The sequence below is a fragment of the Sebastes umbrosus genome, chromosome 16 (genome assembly GCF_015220745.1).
Source record: "Sebastes umbrosus isolate fSebUmb1 chromosome 16, fSebUmb1.pri, whole genome shotgun sequence".
In the NCBI taxonomy this organism is placed as follows: Eukaryota; Metazoa; Chordata; class Actinopteri; order Perciformes; family Sebastidae; genus Sebastes; species Sebastes umbrosus.
The window spans coordinates 19,269,487-19,292,473 of NC_051284.1; the positions used below are offsets into that span (position 1 = coordinate 19,269,487).

At 37.7% G+C, this 22,987-nt stretch overlaps 2 protein-coding genes across 3 annotated transcripts; both read left to right on the forward strand.

The window, feature by feature from the left end:
- The first annotated feature begins 2,522 nt into the window (after window positions 1-2,522).
- On the forward strand, window positions 2,523-17,229 carry LOC119474668 (non-compact myelin associated protein). The gene is made up of 4 exons (XM_037746837.1): window positions 2,523-3,159; window positions 14,323-14,429; window positions 14,867-14,951; window positions 16,077-17,229. The coding sequence occupies exons 2-4, from the start codon at window positions 14,336-14,338 to the stop codon at window positions 16,354-16,356; spliced, it is 459 nt and encodes a 152-aa protein (XP_037602765.1). The 5' UTR covers window positions 2,523-3,159; window positions 14,323-14,335; the 3' UTR covers window positions 16,357-17,229.
- Window positions 17,230-18,614: 1,385 nt separating this feature from the next.
- Window positions 18,615-22,941, forward strand: tmem234 (transmembrane protein 234). Of its 2 annotated transcripts, XM_037747425.1 has the most exons (5): window positions 18,615-18,887; window positions 19,240-19,400; window positions 19,509-19,575; window positions 21,890-21,982; window positions 22,301-22,941. In XM_037747425.1, exons 1-5 carry the CDS (start codon window positions 18,875-18,877, stop codon window positions 22,411-22,413), a joined length of 447 nt encoding a protein of 148 aa, XP_037603353.1. In that variant the 5' UTR covers window positions 18,615-18,874; the 3' UTR covers window positions 22,414-22,941. The 2 variants fall into 2 exon arrangements, with proteins under 2 accessions (XP_037603353.1, XP_037603354.1); XM_037747426.1 differs by lacking the exon at window positions 18,615-18,887 and having other exon boundaries at window positions 19,227-19,400.
- The last annotated feature ends 46 nt before the right edge of the window (window positions 22,942-22,987 follow it).

The window sequence follows — 22,987 nt, forward strand, 5'->3', positions numbered from 1 at the left end:
CATACTGTATTTAACATTAACAAGCAGGTATGTGGAGGATCCAAGGTCATAAAGGTTACCTGATGTGTCACTGCTGACTTATTCTAAGGTGTAAAGGTAAAAACAGTGGACGGCTGTCAGCACTTTACAGGTAGAGAGGACTGAGCAACAGCTGTGAGATGAGGCACACTGTGCCGCCCTGTATCTTCCTCTCCATGACACAAAAAGCCCTCTCTTCATGGTGTGGGGGAGTGGGGGAATTCCTCTTCACAATGACCCTTACTGTTGAACGTGAAGATGTTGTGCACCTGAGGGGAACAGATCAGGTTAACGTGGCTCCCCGTGGGTGTTAATGGGGCCAGTGCCTCCAGATTCCTTTAAAGGTACTCTCCAGGATTACACACAGCCGGAATCGTCTCACGCAGGAATCTTAAGTGATGCATTAGCCGTGAATTTACAAGATTATATACAATGAGTTTTTAGTGAAGTGGCTCCTTAAAAGTCCACATATAGTGGAGTCAACATGATACTGTGTAGTGGGTTTATTCTGACTGAATTCAAACATTTACCTCTGCTTTTTAAATTCCCCTAATGTAATAAAGTGCAGTGAGTGTAAACACTTTTATCTACCTCTGAGTATTTAGACTGGGTAAAGATTGGCTGCCCCTGTTAGACCTGCTGTTTTAATATTGTTAGGATAAATACAGATAAAAATAAATGTTCTTATCTGTTTTGATAATAAAAATCAGTTTGTAATTAAGAGAAAGTATCAAAGGATTACAATGGCAGTGTAATGTTTTCTGGTTTCTAGGAAATTATGACACTTCTTTCAAAGGTCTTTTTATTAATTGTCAATAATCAATAGAACAGTCAGGGAACAGGGAAGTTAATTTTTGTTTTTCTGAACAACACTCACCTGTGACACAACACATCAATCAATTAAAATATATATACATATATATATATATATATATATATATATATATACATACATACATACATACATACACATACATACATATACATACATACATACATACACATACATACATACACATATACATACACATACATACACACACACACACACACACACACACACACACACACATACATACATATATATATATAAAAAATAAATAATAATAATAAAAATAATAATGATAATAATGAATAAATACATTTAATTTAATTTAATTTTTTTAAAAAAAGGAAAAATAAGATACTACTACTGGCTACTCTGAGATTACTGTAGTGGGTTTCTCAAAAAATTACAAAAATTAATGATTGACATGAATGAAGCATTAAGGTGTTTATCACTTTAATGTTGCAGCTGGTAATGGCGGAGCTCACTACTTTTATATCCTGCTGGTTAATCTATAATAAATCATAATTTACTTGTTTACTACTACTAATATTTTATATTAATAATCTGCAGTAACTAAAGTTATTAATTAAATGTAGTGCAGTAAAAAGAACAATATATCTTTCTGAGATGTAGTGGAGTAGAAGTATAAAATAGCAGAAAATGGAAATAGTTCAAACATCTCTAAATTGTACTTAAGTACAGTACTTATAAATAAATATACATAGTTACTTTCCACCGCTGTTTTTAGATAGCACTGATTAATTCTTAACCTATTATAATTCTAAATAAGCAATTAACATAAAATGATGATCCACCTGTCTTTTCACCTTCAGTAAAATCAAACAAAGTTTTGCACACAGGATGTTTACGCCATTTGAAACCAACACAATATGGAGATGCTATTTTTGATAGACACACTCTTCTCTTTGAAACTTGAGCTTTCAGAGTTATATAATGGTCTTCCACCACAGCTGAACGCAGGGACACAGGGAGACACCAGCACTGTATGCAGGCCACCAGGTGAAGCAGAACAATGTGTGTCTGCCCGAATAAAGGTTTAGTTACACTTTCTCTCACAAAGGCACAACACTGACTTGCTTTATAGTCGTTGGGCACCGACTCCTCGTCTCTGGAGGTTACAGGAGGAGACATCCTGACGACTTTGTTGGCGCTGTTTTGCTGAAATACTACCACTACGAGTGTGTTACAGGAGCTTGTGTGCTACAATACGAGTGACACAGACAGTAGGACAGTCAGGGAGATGATTCCCAGTAAACAACATGTTTCCCTGTTCAGTGGACAACTTTCACACAAATGTTGCCACACCGTGTTTGAATGGAGCTCATTGTCTTATAATAGAAGAAAAGAAAAAAATGCTGCATACAGTATCTTTTCTACTGTACTAACACACCCAGTACCCTTTGGTCAAGTATTGTAATTCAGTTAATTTTCAACTAACACACACACACAAAACGTGTTTGTGCAAAGATGAATGGATTTGTGATAACTTTGAAACCTTTGTCTACACAATCACATGCACACACACATGCTCTCCACAAATAAGAGGTAATGATTTAATTGAAGACTGCATATGCATGCACAGGTGGTCAAAAATGTGGGATATATTCTGGATTTTAATGTACGAGATGTTATTTTGAGTTGTTTCTTTTCCATTTTTCTTGACAAAAATGCACAGAGCCTCCACCCTCTGCAGTCCATGAGAGATGCAACCCGCTGTGATTTTGAGAGGCAGTAGTCATGGTGAGAGTATAGAGCCGGAGCAGACGACTCCGTAGAGGAGCCTCGCTTTTTGATCAGCGGCCACGGCACGCCTAAGGGCCGCAGGCGGAAGGACCTGAAAAACCAGCTGCCTGAGTTTAATACTCTCAGCGAGGAGCAGCTCAGGAGCAACAAGTGAGCGAGCGTGGAACCTCCTCCTCCTCCTCCTCTTCACTCTCCTCCTCCTCCTGTTCACATAAACACTCTGATTCCCACAGAATCCACACACACACACACACACACACACAGAGGCATCTCTGTTGGTTTTTTAAATTCTTTTGTTTGTGTCCGTCCCGTCTGTTTGTACCTGTGGGACTGTCACTTTAGCGGCACCAAGTCTGCTGGGACTTGTTTCCTCTCTCGGAGTCGCTCACACACTCTTCTACTCCCTCGTGCCTCCCTTCCCCAGACCTGCTGTGACCGTCAGCCGTCCACCGTTGGACTATGCCCCCATCAGTCAGCTGAGGGAGGGGGCTCTGTGCTGCTCAGGTTCCCGTCTGGAGAGGAGCTGAAATCAAAGAGGAGACGGTTAGGTAAGTCTCTGCTTTTGTTTTCCTCTAAACTTGTGGTTGAGAGTACATTTTCAGTGAGTTGGTTAGTTTTGTCTGTGTGTGTGTGTACCCTTGATTGTCCTGGTGTGTGTTTGTGTGAGAACAGGGGATCTCCCAGACAATATGGCGAGACAGCAGGTGAGTTTAGGTGAAAGGGAATACCTCACATTCCAGGGAGCTCTCAGATTCAGACATCTACTTTTACTGTTGAACCAGTGGAACGACGCAGATTTACAATCGAGTCGGAAGGATTACATTTCATTTCCCCCAAGCTATCTGGCTGTGTATCTCTTATTGATAAAGTGGCTGTTTTGATGGAACAGCTCGACTTATCATCTCATCAGTTGCCACTACGTTGTAGAGGAAATATGACTTCTTGTGCTTGTGTAGCACTGCTGCACTAAAGCAGAGCATACCAGTGTTAGATTTCGTATGTATTTATCATTTTGGACTTTTATAAACTAGCTTTCATGAACAATGATTTGTAGTTATTTGACTTTGGGATTTGTCTGTATAGTTCTACGAATAGAAAGCTTACCTGTTCTTACCTGCTTTACTCTTCGCTCATTAAATCAGTCATTCCTATAAAGGTTAATGACTATGACTATTGCATACCAGCTGAACCTAACGAGTTTAATTAAGGCTAGAATTACACTTGGGATCACTTTGAAATGTCACTGGAATGGTGGACAGTTTATACAGTATGTATTAGGGCTGTCCTCCATCAAAGAAATTCTTAGTTTACTAACACATATGATTTTTTCGACTTATCGATTAGTTGATTTAATCAGTAAATCTGTAGAACTGAGTTTCTCAATATGCAATTTAGGGTGCAATATAATACAATCAGTAGGTTATTCCCTTCATTCATCCATGTGCCACAATAAGATATCCACTCATTTTAATAATGGAATTATGAATATATGAATGCAGTTATAATGAGGCTGTAACTAGATCACCACTACCCAGCTCAAGATGTTGAAATGAAACTGATTTTCACATGAAAAAGAAAGTTATCTTCTGTCTGGCTCTGCAGACGATAAGCACAGTGCTATTGTATGTACTTTTCTTTTGTTATCATTTTCAACTCCGATAAGCATTGTTTTAAAATATGCTTTATTATTACAGCCTCAGAAAGCATACGAGACATACCAGCGAGCAAAGGTTCAGATTGAAAAAACAAACAGTGTGTGAAAGTCTCAATCTGCAGGATGCTGAACTCTGAATGAAAAGTATTGTTGTCAGCAGCAGACATCTTCATTATTATCAAATGCTAATTGTAAAACGGGGGTTTGTATCAGGTAAAATGTAAAATAATGAGAAGGGCGACTCAAAAGGAAACCCAGCTCTACAACATGACTTTATTCTGTATCTATGAACTCATAACAAGTTGAATATCAAAGATATGCAGACATATGCAGTGTAAAAAAAAACATATTTCATGTGGAAAACATTCAATAAACACAATGTTAAACATTTTGCCTAATTTTTCAAAAGTCCTGACTTTGACCATAAATAAAAGTGTGATTTTTCATACTTGCCCAAAGTATGTCCATACCAAATTTCAAGACTTTTGACCATTCAGAACAAATGTTGTGGCATTTTTTCGTATCATACCAAATATAGTCTTTATAGGCGCAAATGGGTTAATGTAGCATAAAAGTATTAGTCCTATTATTGGATTAAAATGCAGAGAAATCAGAACATCCTGCCTGGAAAATCAAAACCCAGACTATTTGAGCAGGTTTATGTCATTTTAATATGTATATTAAAGGAGATTAATCAGATTCCATCAGGCCTATAAATACCTTGTATGCATTCCTAATCCCTATTCACACATACATATTAATAGCTGGTTGGCTCACGAAGATGCCCTTGACTGACTTTGACACAGTAAATAAACCCACAAATCTAATTTTAAGACGTTCAAAGTGGTAAACAATTGAACGCTAGATTGCTTTTCAGCATTCAGCCTGTGTAACGTCTATCTGACTCTTTCAGCTGGACTCACAGTGATGTGAATGTGACCTTTATCTCAGCCATCGGTCTGTTTCAAACTCAATGACTGGATCAATCAGAGCCTTTTTAAAAGAAAGTGTTGACAGGAATAATGGCTTGTTTGTGCCATCACACCACAGCGCTTTTATTTTTCTTGCCTTTCTATTTATCCATTTGTCATGCTTTTTCGTAACCACACGAACAATACATTGTAAGCCGAGAAGCTGTTGTGTAAACCTACTGTAACCTCCAAGACAAAGTAGCTTCCGTCTTCCATCTAAACCCTATTGTATGATTCTTGTTAGGAATATTTGGTCCTAGTTGGTGTGAATGTTGGACACTCATACAAATTAAACCCATTCACATTTTTCCAAGTATTCCTACTAGATAATTCTTAAAATCATACTTTTTCTAACCCAATGTGGTACTTAGATGATAGTTGTCACTTTTTCCATTATGATTTATAGATATTTCAGGGACAATGCAGCGCCTACTTTCACTACTACACGTCGAGTCCAATGTCTGCTGTTGTTTCTGGCTCTCACTATAGACTTGAAACTTGATTGTATCGTTCTCGCATGCCTCTATATTCAACGGATAATTCCAAAAACTTAATGAATTGAAGTAAATTCATGTCAAAACATCCTTTTACAAACTCTCACACACTTTAATAGGCTACTCTATCAAAAAGTAAGCACAACTACAAGCCAAGTATTCTTTTCTGTAGGCCTACAAGGCAAGAATACTTAATTATAGTATTCTTAAGTGTTTCTTGATCGAAAGATTAAGTAGGCCTGTAAGCCAAGTATACTTTTCTATACACTCATCAACATGAGCCAAGTGTACTCAGACTTTTAAGTATACTTGTCAGTATGAGCCAAGTATAGTACTTAGCCTTTTCTGTATACTTGTCAGTATAAGCCAAGTATACTTAGACTTGTCTGTATACTTGTCAGTATGAGCCAAGTATACTTAGGCTTTTCTGTATACTTGTCAGTATGAACCAAGTATACTTAGACTTTTCTGTATTCTTGTCAGTAAGCCAAGTATACTTAGACTTATAAGTATACATGTCAGTATGAGCCAAGTATACTTAGACTTTTCTGTATACTTGTCTGTATGAACCAAGTATACTTAGACTTTTAAGTATACATGTCAGTATAAGCCAAGTATACTTATACTTTTCTGTATACTTGTCAGTATAAGCCAAGTATACTTAGACTTTTCTGTATACTTGTCAGTATAAGCTAAGTATACTTAGACTTTTAAGTATACATGTCAGTATAAGCCAAGTATACTTTTTTTAAGTATATCTCTGATAAGTACATAAAAAGTAAACTGCAAGTATACTCTTTTATTTTAAGGTCAAAAGAAGTATACTAATAGCACACTTGAATAACTTCATTTTGGTAAGGGTACTGTCTCACACCATGAGCCAAAACACAATCCTGATATATTACCTCTTTACAGCCCGCATCTTTTTTTAATTGGCTAGTTTTTAAAATCTCTCATGTCACTTCATCGTATACGTCAGTAACAGGCCGCAGTCCGCTGAGCCAGAGACCTGTCAGTGCTGCTGCAAATACCTTAGTGATGGATTGAGGTCGATAAAAGTCATAGTTAAATCCCTCTTTAGTGTGACATCTGGAAAACAAATCGTATGGGAAATTTACATGTGACATGACGCAGATGACCTCTCCGCCGTGACTGCAGACTGTGTGCTTGCTGAACTAATAGCTCCCCCTGTGTGTTATTAACCTGCTTCTAATTGACTGCTCAAATATTGACTCCAACCGTCATTTGATGAAGGTCATACTTTGATCGTGTTTATGAATATATGTGCAGGAGCGGAGCCTGCGTTAAACACCAAGTGTGGACGAACATGTGCAGACAGGGGAGGGGGGGGAGGTCGTGCCGGTCAACAGATTTGTCTGGTTTTACCTCGTATAAAAAAAAGAGGAAACTAAATTGTTCCTGTTCTGCGTTGAGCGTCCGCTCTCTGAAAAAGCAATAAATGATTTGTTTACTGAGGGTGGAAGAAAGGATATTGAGTCTGCCGTGTTAGCGAATAGCTGGAATTTGTGGAACAACAAACAAACCGTTATTACAGCGAGGAGAAGACGCAGGAGTAGATACTGACGTCAAAGTGATCTGATTCGTTGTAGTCGCAAATTCCTTTGCCTAAAAACATAACAAGTATCTTTTAAGTGTGCTTGTTGATGAAATCTTTGACGTAATGGTTAGCACAAGCAGGCGATCAGCAATGTTACATCACAGGAAGAAGATCCTGGGTTCAAATCTGTTTTTATTTTTTTCCCAAAGTTGTTGTGTATGCACATATCATGTGGATTTTACCAATTTTATACTCACATTGGGACCTATTTCCTGCCGTTGTCTCACCTAAAATCTAAGAGGGGGTTTGAATTTGAATGTAATGAAACATGTTGCTTGTTCAACTGTACTTAGCCAATGACGTGAGATGTGCAACATCCTTTAAGCATGAATTCATTATCTGATGTTGATGCGTAACACTTTTGGCAATGCATGCTGCTCAGGGCAATTGTGATATTTGCCATTTAGGCAGCACCAAGCAAAAGTTGTTTGTATTCCAGGAGGTCCGGTTGAAGTCACAAAGTCACAGGATGGAGAAGCAGTATGTGGGTTAGTTTCGTATTGGAGTATGAGGCGTGTTAGTGGTGTTTCCTCAGACGAGGGCTCTCCCGACACACCCAATGCTGAGTGAGTTGACTCACCGACCCAGTACTGGTGAAGTCGCTGGTATGTGCCAGGGCTGCATGAATATCTGTACATACTGTACAAGAGCAGTACAGTATGTACGGCGGCGGTCGCAATAGTGTGGCGGCACTATTGCTACGGCTACAACAGCAGCTCAAATTCAAGATCAAATAAGCTTGATTGATCCAATGAGAACTTCCCTTTAAAGGCTAGTTTCCAGCTGGTTTTAGGTCTTGTGTTCCTTATAGGATAGCTTGTTCTGGCATTCAAAGGATCGTCAGAAGTATGGATGAAAACTTTCTCGTAGGAAAATTTCTAATAATCTCAAATTGTATATACCTTTTTGATATATGAAGAAAACTGTTTATCAGTCTGCAAATTAACTGCACCTCTTTTCATGAGACAAGATCCAGTATTGTGCTGGTTGTACTGGTTTTGGCTGTAAGAAAAACTATAACTGTAAAACTACAGAATGTAACCGTTTCTTATTATACCTTAATATACTGTATATCTATGCTGTACTTTGCCAAAGTGCCATCAGTTAAACTCTATAAATACAGGTACAATATTGTCTACCAGGAATTACAGTATTGGTCAAGGTTCATTAATTGTCATTATTACACGGCTTCGTTGATTACTCGATTCTGATTGGTCAATCACGGCCTTCCATGGTCTGTTATTTCTTTGTAACAGACCGTTGCTATGAATAAAAGACCGTTGCTATGTATAACAGACCATTGCTATGGGCACAATTCTGATGTCAGACTCTGGCGGACCATTTTTATGTCAAATTATTGATTTCTTAAGTAAGTAGAAGTGTAATAAACAGCATAATGTACAGTGAGCCGGTCATTGTTGTGAAATAAACCCCGACAGAGTGATGCTTTGCGTCGGGGTCTTGCATAGCCCTGTCAGGGTTTATTTCACAACAATGACCACCTCGCTGTACATCATCACTTACTTGTACAACCCAGGGTTGCACAATGACATGCAGGTGTAATCCCTTTATGCTACACAAGAAAAACGGAAACAGTAGCGCATTCCTGTAGTGCATTTTTGGAATTTTGCATCAGGAGGAATGTAAACAGCAGCAACAAAAGCACCGGTTAATTCTCTGGGCAGATAATTTGGCCGGTATCTTAACGTTAAAAATTCACGATGGACGCCGATTTGTTGCGAATCTTATTTTATCCACTTTCCTGCGATCAGCCAGGAGCAGGCTCAGTAGTGGAACTTCCCCAGGTTTAAGCTTGGCCAGCGTAGCTCTTATCCCGGCTCTCTTCCCTCTCTTCCCGGGGTGGGAATATGTATCTTGTGCACATAAATTTATCAGCACAAGGGTACAAAGTCCCTCTTGTCAGTACACAATTGAATCAGGTGCCATTTATGTAGTCAATTAGTTGTTTGTTTGTTTCATTCCTGATCCATCTCTGTGTTTGGATTTTATTTGTTAAACTTCAGTCTTTATATATATTCATATTTATTGTACATTTACTGTAAACAACTGACTGTGACTAAATTCAGGAAAAAGGGCTGCTTATTATAAAAATTAGGCACAAAGAAATATATATATATCACTTAATATATCACTCCGTCAGCCACTTATCAGAAGCTGTCACCTCTGCAAACAGCGATCATGATATATGTCACTACTAATCTCTACGCTTAATAGTGTGTGTCAACACGGGGAGAGTTGGTTGCGCAATGTTTGCTGTTGACCGGGAAGCTGGATAAGACGTACGGTACACACAAGTACGCAAATCAAGTACTAGCTTCAAGTCTCCGTTGTCGGCCTGTAATTATAATTCCAAGAAGAAAGAGTCAAAATCTTAGTTTGTGGAACATTTTCTCCAAATCTTGACCTTGTTATAGGAAAGTGTTGTGCCCTTTGTCTCTGATGAGTGTCATGTGATGTATGGGGGTTGTAAATGGTTCTTTCACAATGCTTCCAGGATATGCACAGCTCGGAGGTGAAATGTAAACTTTTTCCGCTCCATTAAAGGTGAAGTCTATGTGCACAAGCCGTCACTGTATTTGTCCATACATTACATCCAGATATCATACAAAAGGGAGACAAGAAACTAGTCTCATAATCTATGTGAATGAAAGTCCATTTTAAATAGAAATACAGCAAGAAATACAGCAAATTGTTGTTTTTATGATTTGGTTCTTGTTTGGATTCAACAAACAAGATATAAGATGTTAATTAGTGAGCTTTAAAGTGCTAATAAGTACTTTTTTTTCAGCTTTGGACAGAGCCAGGCTAGCTGTCTCTGACGTGAGTGTGGTATCAAACTTCTCATATAACTCTCTGCAAGAAAACATATAGCATATTTTCCAAAAATGTCCAACTATTCCCTGAACAGTGGCAGTATCTGTGGCAGAAAAATAATTAGGCTACTGTAAGTGTGTGTGTGAAAGTATGTCAGCTTATCTTTCAGCAGCCAGGTGTTCATTAGAAAGCCACTGAACTCCCACTTCTTCATTTAGAATAACCGATTCTTTGTAACATCAGGAACTACAAAATGTAACACTGATGTTTGTTTCTTGTGTTCGCATGTGAACTTATTCAGTAAAGCAAAAGCAGTGCTACTATATCTGTCATTTCTTTTCTTTTTTTATGGATATTGTGGTTTATTACTGACTTCAGTTAGTGGTTTTGAGAGTGACGGCAGACTAATGTCTGTCAACAGCCTCTCATTGAGTTAACTGGGGGGTTCATAAACTTAATCATGTTCAGCGGTATCTTCGTGGGCAGTGATGCTATGGCAGTAAAAGTTTTGCATATTTTGTTGTGAATTTGAATGTAATCAATAGAGACAATGTCGGATGCTTGTGGAGCTGCTCTTCCTTGTGTCAAGGTTTCCAGCTTTTTATAGCCGATGCAAATTTTGTCCGCTTGAAGCAGCTGCTCTCATTGTGCTGCCGTGCTTCACTTCCAGCAGACACAGTGCAACGTCACTCACGTCTTCATCGGAACAATGTTTTAATGCAGTGCCTTTCTTCCTTCATCTGTCTCCTATAATTACAACGTTTTGTTGCAAAATGAGACGTCCACGGCGATTGTAAAGCCTGACATTTCTCTGACAGTTTAACAAAATAATGATGTGTTAACACGCTGGATGATTTTATGGGATTCGTCATTAAATGAGAAAGTGAACACGCACAAAAAAGATGCACATTTCAGAAGGTTTATATAAAGAAACATGCTTTTGCGCGATAAATCGTGGGATATAATTAAAGAAGATCTTGTAAATCATAATGAGTCACGCTTCGGTGACTCAGTGACCTCATCATCATCATCATCATCTGCGTGAAAAGAGGATGAGGAACTCCCATGATGACGTTTCTAGTTTGCTAGAAGTGGAAACTGAAGTACGAGTGACATCTAATAATGAACCTACATGTAATCATAATTCATTTGTTTTATGGAACTTAAAAAACAAAGTGACAGCAGGTGGAATTATTTCATGTGAAGTTTGCATGAGCATGCGAAGGCGTATTATCTCGACTCAGGTGGAAGTATCGGTTACAGGGACGGCCCTGACCTACAGCTGTGTGAGAATTGTTTCCTGAACAGTATCGTGCATCCTCCTAAATGACAGTGGATCTCCGCGTGACACCTAACAATAGCAACAGAGTAGATAAAATCATTACAGGGTGTTAAGATCAATGAAAACATGACCTGATATTCTGCCTGGAGCAACATAACATCTGAGATAATGCATTGTTGAAATTGTATGAATACATGAGTCATGATTGAGAAAGTCACACTAGTAAATCCAGTGGTGGAGGAAGTATTCAGATCTTTGACTTAAGTAAAAGTACAAATACCACAGTGTAAAAATGGTTACAAGTAAAGGCTCTGCATTCAAAATTAAATACTTACTTCAATAAAAGTACAAAAGTTTTAGCATCAAAATATACTTAAAGTACCAAAAGTAAAAGTATTCATTATGCAGAATTTCAGAATCATATGTATTATATTACTGGATATTGATGCATTAATGTGTTCATCACTTTATTGTTGCAGCTGTTAAAGGTGGAGCTTATTTTAATTAATGAATACACTGCTGTGAAGCGTTACCTATAAAAAAACAGATAATAGAATCTGTAAACTAATTAAAGATGTCAAATATATGTAGTGCAGTAAAAAGAGATGTAATGGAGTAGAATATAAAGTAGCATCTTTATATTAGGACATGTTTATCGTGATAATCATGGGTATAATTTGAACAGTGTGACTGAAGGGAAAGATGTTTTTGATAAAGTCATAAGGGTTACACATGGATGTAGAGGAGGAAATATTTTAAAAGTATTTTCCTTATTATTATAGTCAACAAATCCCATGAAAACACTAAAACCAGCAGCGCTTTAGTCTTTCAATACTTTCCAACTTCCCTACCCCATCTGCACCATTCAGCACATTCAAGTCCATCTGTTCATACTGAAGATGTAAATCTTTAAAAAATACAATCACAAATGTATAGTTTCAGTTAAAAACTAAAACTCCGAAATTGCATACTATGCACTACTTACTCAATATGTGTACTATCGTCCAACATACTTTGATGTGAATAAACAGTAGTATGTATCTTTCTGGACGCACTGAGCAGTAACTTACATCATCGCTTCCTGAGAGCCTCCTTGCTGGTTGGAGACACGTAACCATGGTAACCCGTACCAACCTCATGTGAGCAAACGATGACTTGTGAGAATCATACATTTTGAAATAATTCAAAATATATATTACGCCTAGCAAAGTGAAATCTTATACTTACACTTAAATTGAAGCTTTATTGTCACAGAGCTGTCTGTTAACGCCTGTCGTAAAAGTTGTCGTCACTACCGCATTGCATTGTGGGATATTTATGCCGCCGTAGTATCCGGTGTTTGCATACTGTAACATTTCACCTGAAATAGTATGCAATTTGCGTACTATTGGTTTCATTTCACTAGCAAGGACCACACCAGCAATAAGAAGCGTTTAACAAGTTATAACAGAAAAGCATGATTGATATGCAAGGCTTGAACTGCTCATAGCTCGTCTGCTTTTTAGAAGCGTTGTGGGGAAACTTTAACAGAACCTCCTCAGGACCCTACATAGACGAGAGGAAGAGAGAGGGAGAGGGAGGAAGAAGAGAAGAGCGGGTGTGAAGGAGGGGCGCTGAATACAAGAGAGGAATGGGAGGAGTGGGTTGGGCGGGTATTTATGGAAATGCAGGAAGTGACGCGGTTGAGGCGTGGTCCTGCTCCTGAAATTCTGCTGATTAGCTTCAAACTAAGGTTTTCGGACATACTAAACAATCTCACATGCTGTTTTAGCGTACTAAATAGCATGTTAGTATGGAATTTAGTTTCCGTCAAACATTCTTCAAACAGGAGTAAATAGTGTATTTGTTGGGGACTATTTTCAGCCACGTTTGATGCTCTGGTTAATATTTACGGCTGCAGGATTGTGCATGTGGGATTGACTTAAAATAAGCTCCAGCGTTCATTGTATTGAATGAACATGTCACCCAGTGCAAACATGTGGCTCACTGATGTTTTTTTTAATTGTTTTCGGACAACAATGGAGGACTGTGGCACAGAGGAACAAGCTATATCAGACAATACATGTTAGTAGGATCAGTTCATTTTTGGTTTTGGTCTTTTCAATGAGAACAAATATAAAATATCACCAGACCGAAAATAACTTCTTCCTTTCAACAACCTACAATAAGAACTTATGGTGTGTGTGTGTTATACTGTATGTGCGTAGGAGGTGTGGGGGGGAAATATGCAATGAATTCATGTTGAATGCTTCGAAACAAGTACTGTAGCGCAACACTGTACTTTACTTGTCCTACATTGTCTCAACATTGTTTTCTGGTGTGTTCTGGCTTGCATCAGTCTGTCTCTGGTGATACGCATCTAAATGTTTTCATAAAGCTTAAGCAGACATGACAGTGATGTATGAACCTGCCGTTTGACCTTAATACCAGCTGATAAAAGAACAAACACAAAGTCGATCAATCACGTCTTTCCAATCAGTTTTGTTCCAGTCGTATGGAGAGAGGTTTGCGTAGCGTATGAGTATGAGACGTGTTTAAAAAGATCTTAACGATATCTGCAGTCTGGTTCGGCACCAATGAGTACTTCATGCATTATGTTCTGGTGAGGATCCTGTGGTTTCTATAAAACAATCATTCATTAGTGCACACCCTCTGCTATGCCACCTGTCTGCTGTTTATGAAAATATATCACATAAATATTTTAATCCTCATATTCTCTCCTCATTCTGTTCTTGTCTCCTCGCTTAATCTGTAAGATGACTGCGGCAGAAAGTGTTTTAACCTTAAAAATAATGTGTAAATGCAGTGCTGGTTTCAGAGAATATTAGTTGACTAAAGTGGGTTTTTTTCTGTGCAGGTTATTGCTGAAGATGCAAGCTTCAACTGTCTCACCTGTGACCAACACGACTACACCTTCAAACACAACCACCGTCACAAAGACCCAAGAACAAATACTTATCCAGAGTAAGGATATATGTGTGTGTGTGCATTGTGACCTCTGAAATTAGATAATCAATAAAACACGTCCTTGTGAATGAGGTGTTTGTTGTAGACACCATCAGATCGTAGAGTGTCCCCTATGGCAGAAAAATACAATAAAACAAATTTATACGATAAGACTTGCCACATAAATAGCAACCCATTGTGTCATGCAATCTAATCTAGATGGTTTGTATGGGAGTGGCATGTAATGGGAAATATTTGCCATGTTCTGTTTGCCTGTGATTGATGCCGTTGCTAAGCTACTACACATTACTTCTGGAGAATACACGGAATAAGTTGTAGTGCATGGAGCAGCAGAGGGAATGTGTCAAATGCAAAATGCAAATTTTAGACGAGACCCACAGACTGGAAAACATTCTTTCAACATGTTAATTGCTCATTCTTCCTGTGTCTCTCAGGTTCTGGGGCTATGATCGCTGTCATCGTCATAGGCATCATCCTCATTCTCGCCCTTCTCCTCATCATCCTGAAGACGTACAACAGGTAGGGCTGCATTCCTGTTTGACAGGACAATTCCTGCGAAGTGAATGAGACGAACGTGTGAAGCAAACTGCTGCTTTGATCCACTTCGAGGAGGACTAGACACCTGCTGCTGTTTTAAAGATTATCTTTTCATCAGGCTAATGTTGCATCACATGGAATCAGGCAGACGGTAGACAGCAAACTGGATATCAAATCAGAGAATACCGGTAACGATAAACGGCATTGCCATCCAGAGTTGAATTATTGTATTCTTTTGCTGTCCTCTGTGACGGGATTTCCGACCGGATGTTACGTAGCTTGCCCACACCGGAGGAGAAAGTTGTTTAAGTTTGCAATAGAATATTAAGAGAAAGCTTTTTAAAGCTACATGCATTACTAGAATAATTACATAAAATAGTAAATACAAAATAATTTCATTTAATATATTTTATTCCATCACCACCTGCCATTCTGTTGGACTGTTTATTTGTTTTTCCCGTGTATGTCTAGTCTGTCCATATTAATGCAGCATAATAAAAACAATTATTCATATCAACATATTCTTACAGTTCACAACCTTTTTAGCTTGTGACCCTTTAAAGCGGTGCAATGCCTGCTCATAGCCGCATGTCACAGGTCACATGAGTTGGACACGACTTATATACTTATGCATGGTTTTTCCTTCTTAGATTGTTATTTCAATCATTTTTAGAGGCCTGAGGATATTTACAATATCTCCCTCTGATGTAGGAGTATGAAATGGAAATGGTACTTTGTAACGTTCTGCCGCTGCCAACATGAGGGTTGGGACCCCCCAAGGGGTCGTACCATAAATCTGAGGGGGTCAAGATAATGAACAAGAGATAGAGGAGAGAAATAAAAATATATGTCTTCTACAAGTCAAGTCAATTTTATTTATATACCCCAATATCACAAATCACACATTTGCTTCAAGGGGCTTTACAATCTGTACAGCGTACGACATCCTCTGTCCTTCGACCTTTGCTTCAGAAAAGGAAAAACTTTAAAATGGAAGAAGCTTCCGAAAGAGCAACTGATTTTTTTTTAATTATTTTTTCTTACTTTTCTATAATTCATTGTTTTACTTTGCTCTCATATCTAACATAATGGTTTATCTGTTGCCAGGCATACACATGTATCCCGAGTCCTGGGAGCCAGAGGCTCCAAACCTCGTCCTCGACCTCTGTCACAATTAACACTTAACAGCAACATGCCGCTGACCCCCGTGGGGGTCACGTCTGTGTCGGGCAACCTCTTCAGTTTAAACCCAGCCTCGGAGAACGGCTTCCAGCTACCCAGAGCGGAGCTGAGCAGCGCGGAGGGGAGCCAAATAGAGCAGTTCAGCACCACCAGTGGATCCACGGCGATCACCATACACGACTCTCCGTCAATAGAAAACACATAGCAACAAGACTGTGGTTTAGTTTCACAACCAGGCACTGACTGATGTGTCGTCTTCGTCCGTGACCACGTACTGTGTGCTGACTGAATCCTGCGGAAACTCGAATCCGTGACGTCAGTGTCGTCACTGTCGATTTCCGCCAACTGAGCCACTGCTGGTGACTACAAAGATAACAAGATGTGGTGCGCAAAAATATACATCATGAACAAAATGGTACCATAAACAGACACGATGGATTACATGAAGGATTTTGCATGACGGGAAACTGAGACCTTCTTCAGAAGAATTGCTTTTTTGGCTACAGTCAGTGTTCAGAGTATAGATGCCAGAAGTTTCTTACTGTTTGTACTCTTTTGCAGATCACTACTAATACAATGAAGAAAATGTGTAGACTGTAATGGCTTGAGAACGTTGCTCTTAAGTGTGTACATTTCTGTATTAAAGAGGACCACATAGGTTCATGAGTAAATGTAGGATTAGTATAAACGTCAGAGAAGACAAAGACAGTATGAAAGAACTCAATGTGTGATGGACACTAGTATGTGTTGATATTGCAGATCTATTTTGATTTACCAACAATATTCCTTACTAAATCTGGTTAACCTTGCATTATACTGCCTTTGTCTTCTGATCTCTCAGATTTGTTTAAGAAATCTATAAAATGTCTTTTTTTTTTAAACTTGTATAATGAAGAAACCACAGAGATATTTTGAGACATCTGGATGTCAGTCTAACACGCTGATGTGAATCCTTTTTAGTTTGACGCCAAAGGATTTTGCACTTTATTTCCGTTGCTCCCTGCGTATTTGTATTGTTTGTGGTTCTTTAAATGAAATGAGATGAAAATAAAATGTAATATTTCTAATTGTGGCTACACCTGTTTGTTAAAATGAAGTGTCATTTGTTCAGAGGATGAAATCATATGAAATGGGGAAGGAAGTTTAAAATCATGAAATCTCAAAAGGCTTAGAGCAGGGGTCAGCAACCTTTACGTTCAAAAGAGCCATTTCAGGCAAAACAAAATAAAATAATAATAATAATCTGTCTGGAGCCGCAAAACATTTGAGCATTGTGATGAAGGTAACAAAGTTTATAGACTAAGTATATAGTATATAAGTCTAATGCAGTGAGGGCCAAAGTGCAAATGTATGATGGAGTATTAGGGCCACATTGAGGGGAAAAAAATCAGAGATTTTCGAGAATAAAGTCATAATATTACTAAAAAAAAGTCAGAAGTTTACGAGAAAAAAAGAAAATAAAATGTAAAATTACTACTTTATGAGTTATGAGCATTATGACTTTATTCTCATAATATTACGACTTTATTCTCATAATATTTTGACTTTATTCTCATAATATTGACTCTATTCTCATAATATTATGACTTTATTCTTATAATATTACGACTTTATTCTTGTAATATTACGACTTATTCTCATAATATTTTGACTTTATTCTCATAATATTGACTCTATTCTCATAATATTATGACTTTATTCTCATAATATTACGACTTTATTCTTGTAATATTACGACTTTATTCTTGTAATATTATGACTTTATTCTCGTAATATTACGACTTTATTCTCATATTACGACTTTATTCTTGTAATATTATGACTTTATTCTCGTAATATTACGACTTTATTCTCATAATATTACGACTTTATTCTTATAATATTATGACTTTATTCTCGTAATATTACGACTTATTCTCATAATATTACGACTTTATTCTTGTAATATTATGACTTTATTCTCGTAATATTACGACTTTATTCTTGTAATATTATGACTTTATTCTGGTAATATTACGACTTTATTCTTGTAATATTATGACTTTATTCTCGTAATATTACGACTTTATTCTTGTAATATTATGACTTTATTCTCGTAATATTACGACTTTATTCTTGTAATATTATGACTTTATTCTGGTAATATTACGACTTCTTTTCTCGTAAAGTTATGACTTTATTCTCGTAATATTATGACTTTTTTTCTCGTAAAGTTGTGACTTTATTCTCGAAATCTCAGATTTCTTTTCCCTCAATGTGGCCCCTACCTCACTGCAAATGTTTTGCGGCTCCAGACAGATTTTTTTATTTTTTTTTTTTACTAAAATGTCTCTTTGGATAGTAAAGGTTGCTGACCCCTGGTTTAGAGTGATGTGAGTGAGAGTTGCATGGTCCTACTACATACTGTGTTGTTAGTTATTGCGCCCTCAGCTGGCACCTTCTGATACCACAACATTGAAAAACCCCCAAAGCTGCATTCAAGATGACAAGACTGCAAAATATTGCAGTTAATGAATGAGACCGTCGTCATAAAACCGTGAAGCGCTTAATTTAGTTAACTTAATTTAACTTAACTTAAACTTTATTAACTTAATCAACTCCTGAGATCACTTTAATGAATAAATAGGTCTGAAATTGTTTATAAATGTGGCCATTTAATTAACGTTCACAAACAAAGGAAGCTGAAGAACAGTCTTGAACGCGACTTGAATGTTTACATCACGATGGTGACTGTAGGTGAGTTGATTTCATTTATTCTCTATAAATCATGATATTTGCCACATTTTTAAAGATTTATTTTGTATTTTGAGATCGAATATTTATTCTTAAAAGTATCCGCTTCCTCTTTAACACGAATAAACACATAACTAGCCAAAACTAACATCTAAAAGCTAACATCTTAGAGCTAATGCTAAGGAAGTAAGCTAGATAAACCACCTGTCTTTGTAGCACATGTGCTAACTGTACTATTCTACTGTTTTGATGGGGTCGTGGTTTGGTCAGGAGTCGTTTAACAGTGCTAGTAGCATATCTAAAATAGGATATGAAGCGACAGAGTGTGTGTTATGTGATTGTATGTGTGTTGCAGTGGAGCTGCTGGGTCTCCTGCTGGTGTCAGTGCTGTGGGGCTGCACCAACCCTCTCCTGAAGAGAGGCACAGAGGGGATAGAGAACATCCAACACAACAACAACAACAACAGAATCTCACAGATACTAGCTGAGGTCAAGTTTCTTTTCCTGAACCTCAAGGTAAATCCTGAGATATCTTCTTTGTTTGCCCAGTGTGTGCATGTCTGAAACTATTCCTTATAATTAGTGTAATTCCACCTTCTTCCTTTGTGTTGCTGCTCCACACAGTACCTGGTCCCATTTCTCCTGAACCAGAGTGGCTCTTTGGTGTACTATTATACACTTTCCACCACAGGTGAGACACACACTTCAAAACTAACACCAATGACCTTTTTAATTCTGATATTTTAACTTATTTAACTATTTCTTTATGCATACTACATTCCTATTTACACCTATGTGTACATATATCACTTGTCATCATGCATACACATACTACATACTGTTAAATTCAGATTTCTTTGATTAACCTGCCGATTATGAATCTTTTGATCTTCAAAACGTCAGAAAATAGTGAAAAATTTCCAATTACCTAGAGCCCAAGTTGATGTTTTTAAATTGCTTTTTTAGTTCGACCAACAGTATAAAACCCAACAATTTTCAATTTACTTTGTGTGTAAGATAAGTAAAATCAGCAAATCCTCACATTTGAGTATCTGACACATGCAAAATATTCCTATTTTTAAAAAATGATGAAAAATAATAATTAATTGATTATCAAAATAGTTCTGTTGATTGACTAATCGACCAACTGTTTCAGCTTTAAACTGATCCCACAATACACTGTAAGACATGATCCAGCTTATTAACATGTGCACCTTTAATTATAAAGAAACGAATACAACTGCTTTTTTGCAAAACTTTGAAAATGACTGTACCAACAATTGTATCACTTCTCATCATGCATACACATACTACATCCTGTTTACATTCAGTTTTCCCATCTGAAATACTGCCTTCAACAAAATTACAAATTTACGTTATTTACATAATTTTATATTTATTTTAACTGCACTATTTTCTGCCTTAAATTATTTTTTTGCTTTTACATTTACTTGTGGGTTTTCCCCTTTTATATATACTTATATTTTGAGCATTGTTGAAGGAACCTGAGACCAAAGATTTTCACTGCCAATGACTGCTTTGCTGTAATTGACATATGACAAATAAAGAACATTAAACCTTGTTTGTATTATGAAGAGTACAGGTGTGGCTAATAACATTATGATAGCTCAATAGTTCCATTAAGTGCGCCAGTAAATCATCCCGGTGAGCTATCTTGCACAATACCAGAGGCCTGGAAGTGGCTAGCCTAAATGCACTGCAGTCATCATTAATGTTATTAATTACACCTGCGTTTTCCTGCTATGACGAGGCAAAATGCTGTGACGAAGCTCTTCCACAGAGCCCATTTTCTCAGGTGTAGATAATTGTAACTTTCTGAGATAAACGAATAAACATATTTATAAACTAGTTTTAAAATGTTGCCTCTCTGTGCTGTATAACTTTCTAAAATATCATCATTAATCATCATTGCAGGAGAAATTCAGAGAGAACCATTCTGCACCCCACACCTCTTTTATGTGCCACAGGCCTCTTTCACAACAGACATGATTTGTCATTTTAGGAAAGCACAGGTGTAAGTGATAACATCAATGGTGGTTCAGTTCTTTGTGAGTGTCCCAGTAAGCCATGACTATGTGACAGTGAGTCATCATGCTGAATAACAATACCTGTAACTGAAGCAGCTGAACAGAATTTAGCTGGCGTTAATGTCATTATTTACGCTGTGCTCTTCCTGCTATGACATGTCAAAATGTCTTCTGTGAAAAAGACCTATGGTAGAGACAAACTGTTCAGACCAAGCAATCTACAGTACGTAATACACTGACTAGGAAGTACATCATACAACCCCACTTGAAAACACCTGAACTATCCCTTTAATGTCATGAAGGTCAAATATTATATATCCACCTGCAACTAACATTATTTTTTATCGTTGATTAACCTGCCAATTAAGAATCTTTTGATCTTCAAAACGTCAGAAAATAATGAAAAATGTCAGTCACAATTCCCTAGAGCCCAAGTTGATGTTTTTAAATTGCTTTTTTAGTCCGACCAACAGTATAAAACCCAACAATTTTCAATTAACTATAGTGTAAGATAAGTAAAATCAGCAAATCCTCACATTTGAGTATCTGACACATGCAAAAAATTCCCATTTTTTTACTTGAAAAATAACGATTAATTGATAATCAAAATAGTTCTGTTGATTGACTAATCGACCAACTGTTTCAGCTTTAAACTGATCCCACAACACACTGTAAGACATGATCCAGCTTATTAACATGTGCACCTTTAATTATAAAGAACCGAAATTTCTACTGTTTTTTGTAAAACTTTGAAAATGACTATACCAACAATTTTTTGGGATAACATTAGACAAAAATGATTCATTTATAAACATGGGTCTCATTGGAACTAATAGTCCTTTTGTACAGAGATCTGCATCATCCTCATCTGTGTTCATAGCAGGACACAGAGGGGTTTGCATGTTCATTTGGTAGCAGAATATTATACCCTTGTTTTCTTACACTTCTCTTATCCAGAGTTATCGCTTGCTGTTCCTGTGGCCAACTCTCTCACCTTCCTTTGCACTCTGCTCACTGGCAAGTTACTGGGCGAAGAGTTTGGAGGCAAACGTAAGTGACTCATACACTAGCTTGCTTTTCCACGCAGCAAAGTGACGCTGATACCCACAAGGACAAATCTAGGATTGCTACAAAGCTTTAGGATCACACATTCAGAGAACACATTCAGAGATGTTACATAAGCAACACACAAGTCATTTTTGCTCAACATTATTTGACTGGCGTGCCAAGACATTATTGAGCAGTTAATTCCCTCAGCTTTTCTCCTCTCCTTGAAAAATACTTTACTGGTTGTCTTCTAAGATGTGCTTTTTAAAAAAAAAAAAACTTTTCTTTTATATCCTCCCCCGCACTCCTCACTCTCTGCAGAGGCTGTCGCGGGAATGTTCCTCACCATGGCCGGCATCACTCTGTGCGTTATAAGCTCCATTGATGGAAAAGACGCCGAGAAGCAGAATATGACCCAGACTGCTGCAAACTGACGGAGTTGAGGATTAAAACAAATACTCCTATACCGTCAAGTGATTCCTTAGCAGGGGACGAACGTTGTTGGAGCGGGACTAGAGGGGGGCGATTTAGATTCAGACAGCGCCTCCACAGAGCAACGGCCCTGGTGAACACAGCATGAGCTTCAAAAGACCTGTCCAGAGACTCTAACACCAAGTTGAAGGGGAACTGGGTTCATGTAGGAGTCACCTAAAGGCTAGACGAGATTTATGGCGCTTGCATAGAAGTCGGTGGCCGTTAACGTTTACATTTAAGCACTCCGCTGCCCCGCCATGTGACCAGCATCTGCATAAACGCTATAGAGACCACATACAAATAAGGCTGGGGTTTCTAATGGACCAATTAGATTCAACCTTCTGGTTTAACAGGGACATTTTAATGCAGATGCCTTCTGTCCGCTGCGGTTGTGTGTGCAGGACACAGGAGAGGACGAATTGCTGTTTAACTTGAGGATAAAACTGTTTTTCATTTATTTCCCCTGCTGTCTTGTATACATGATGTATTACTGAGTTAGATAAACTACTGTTGTTTAGTTCTTTGTGAAGGAAG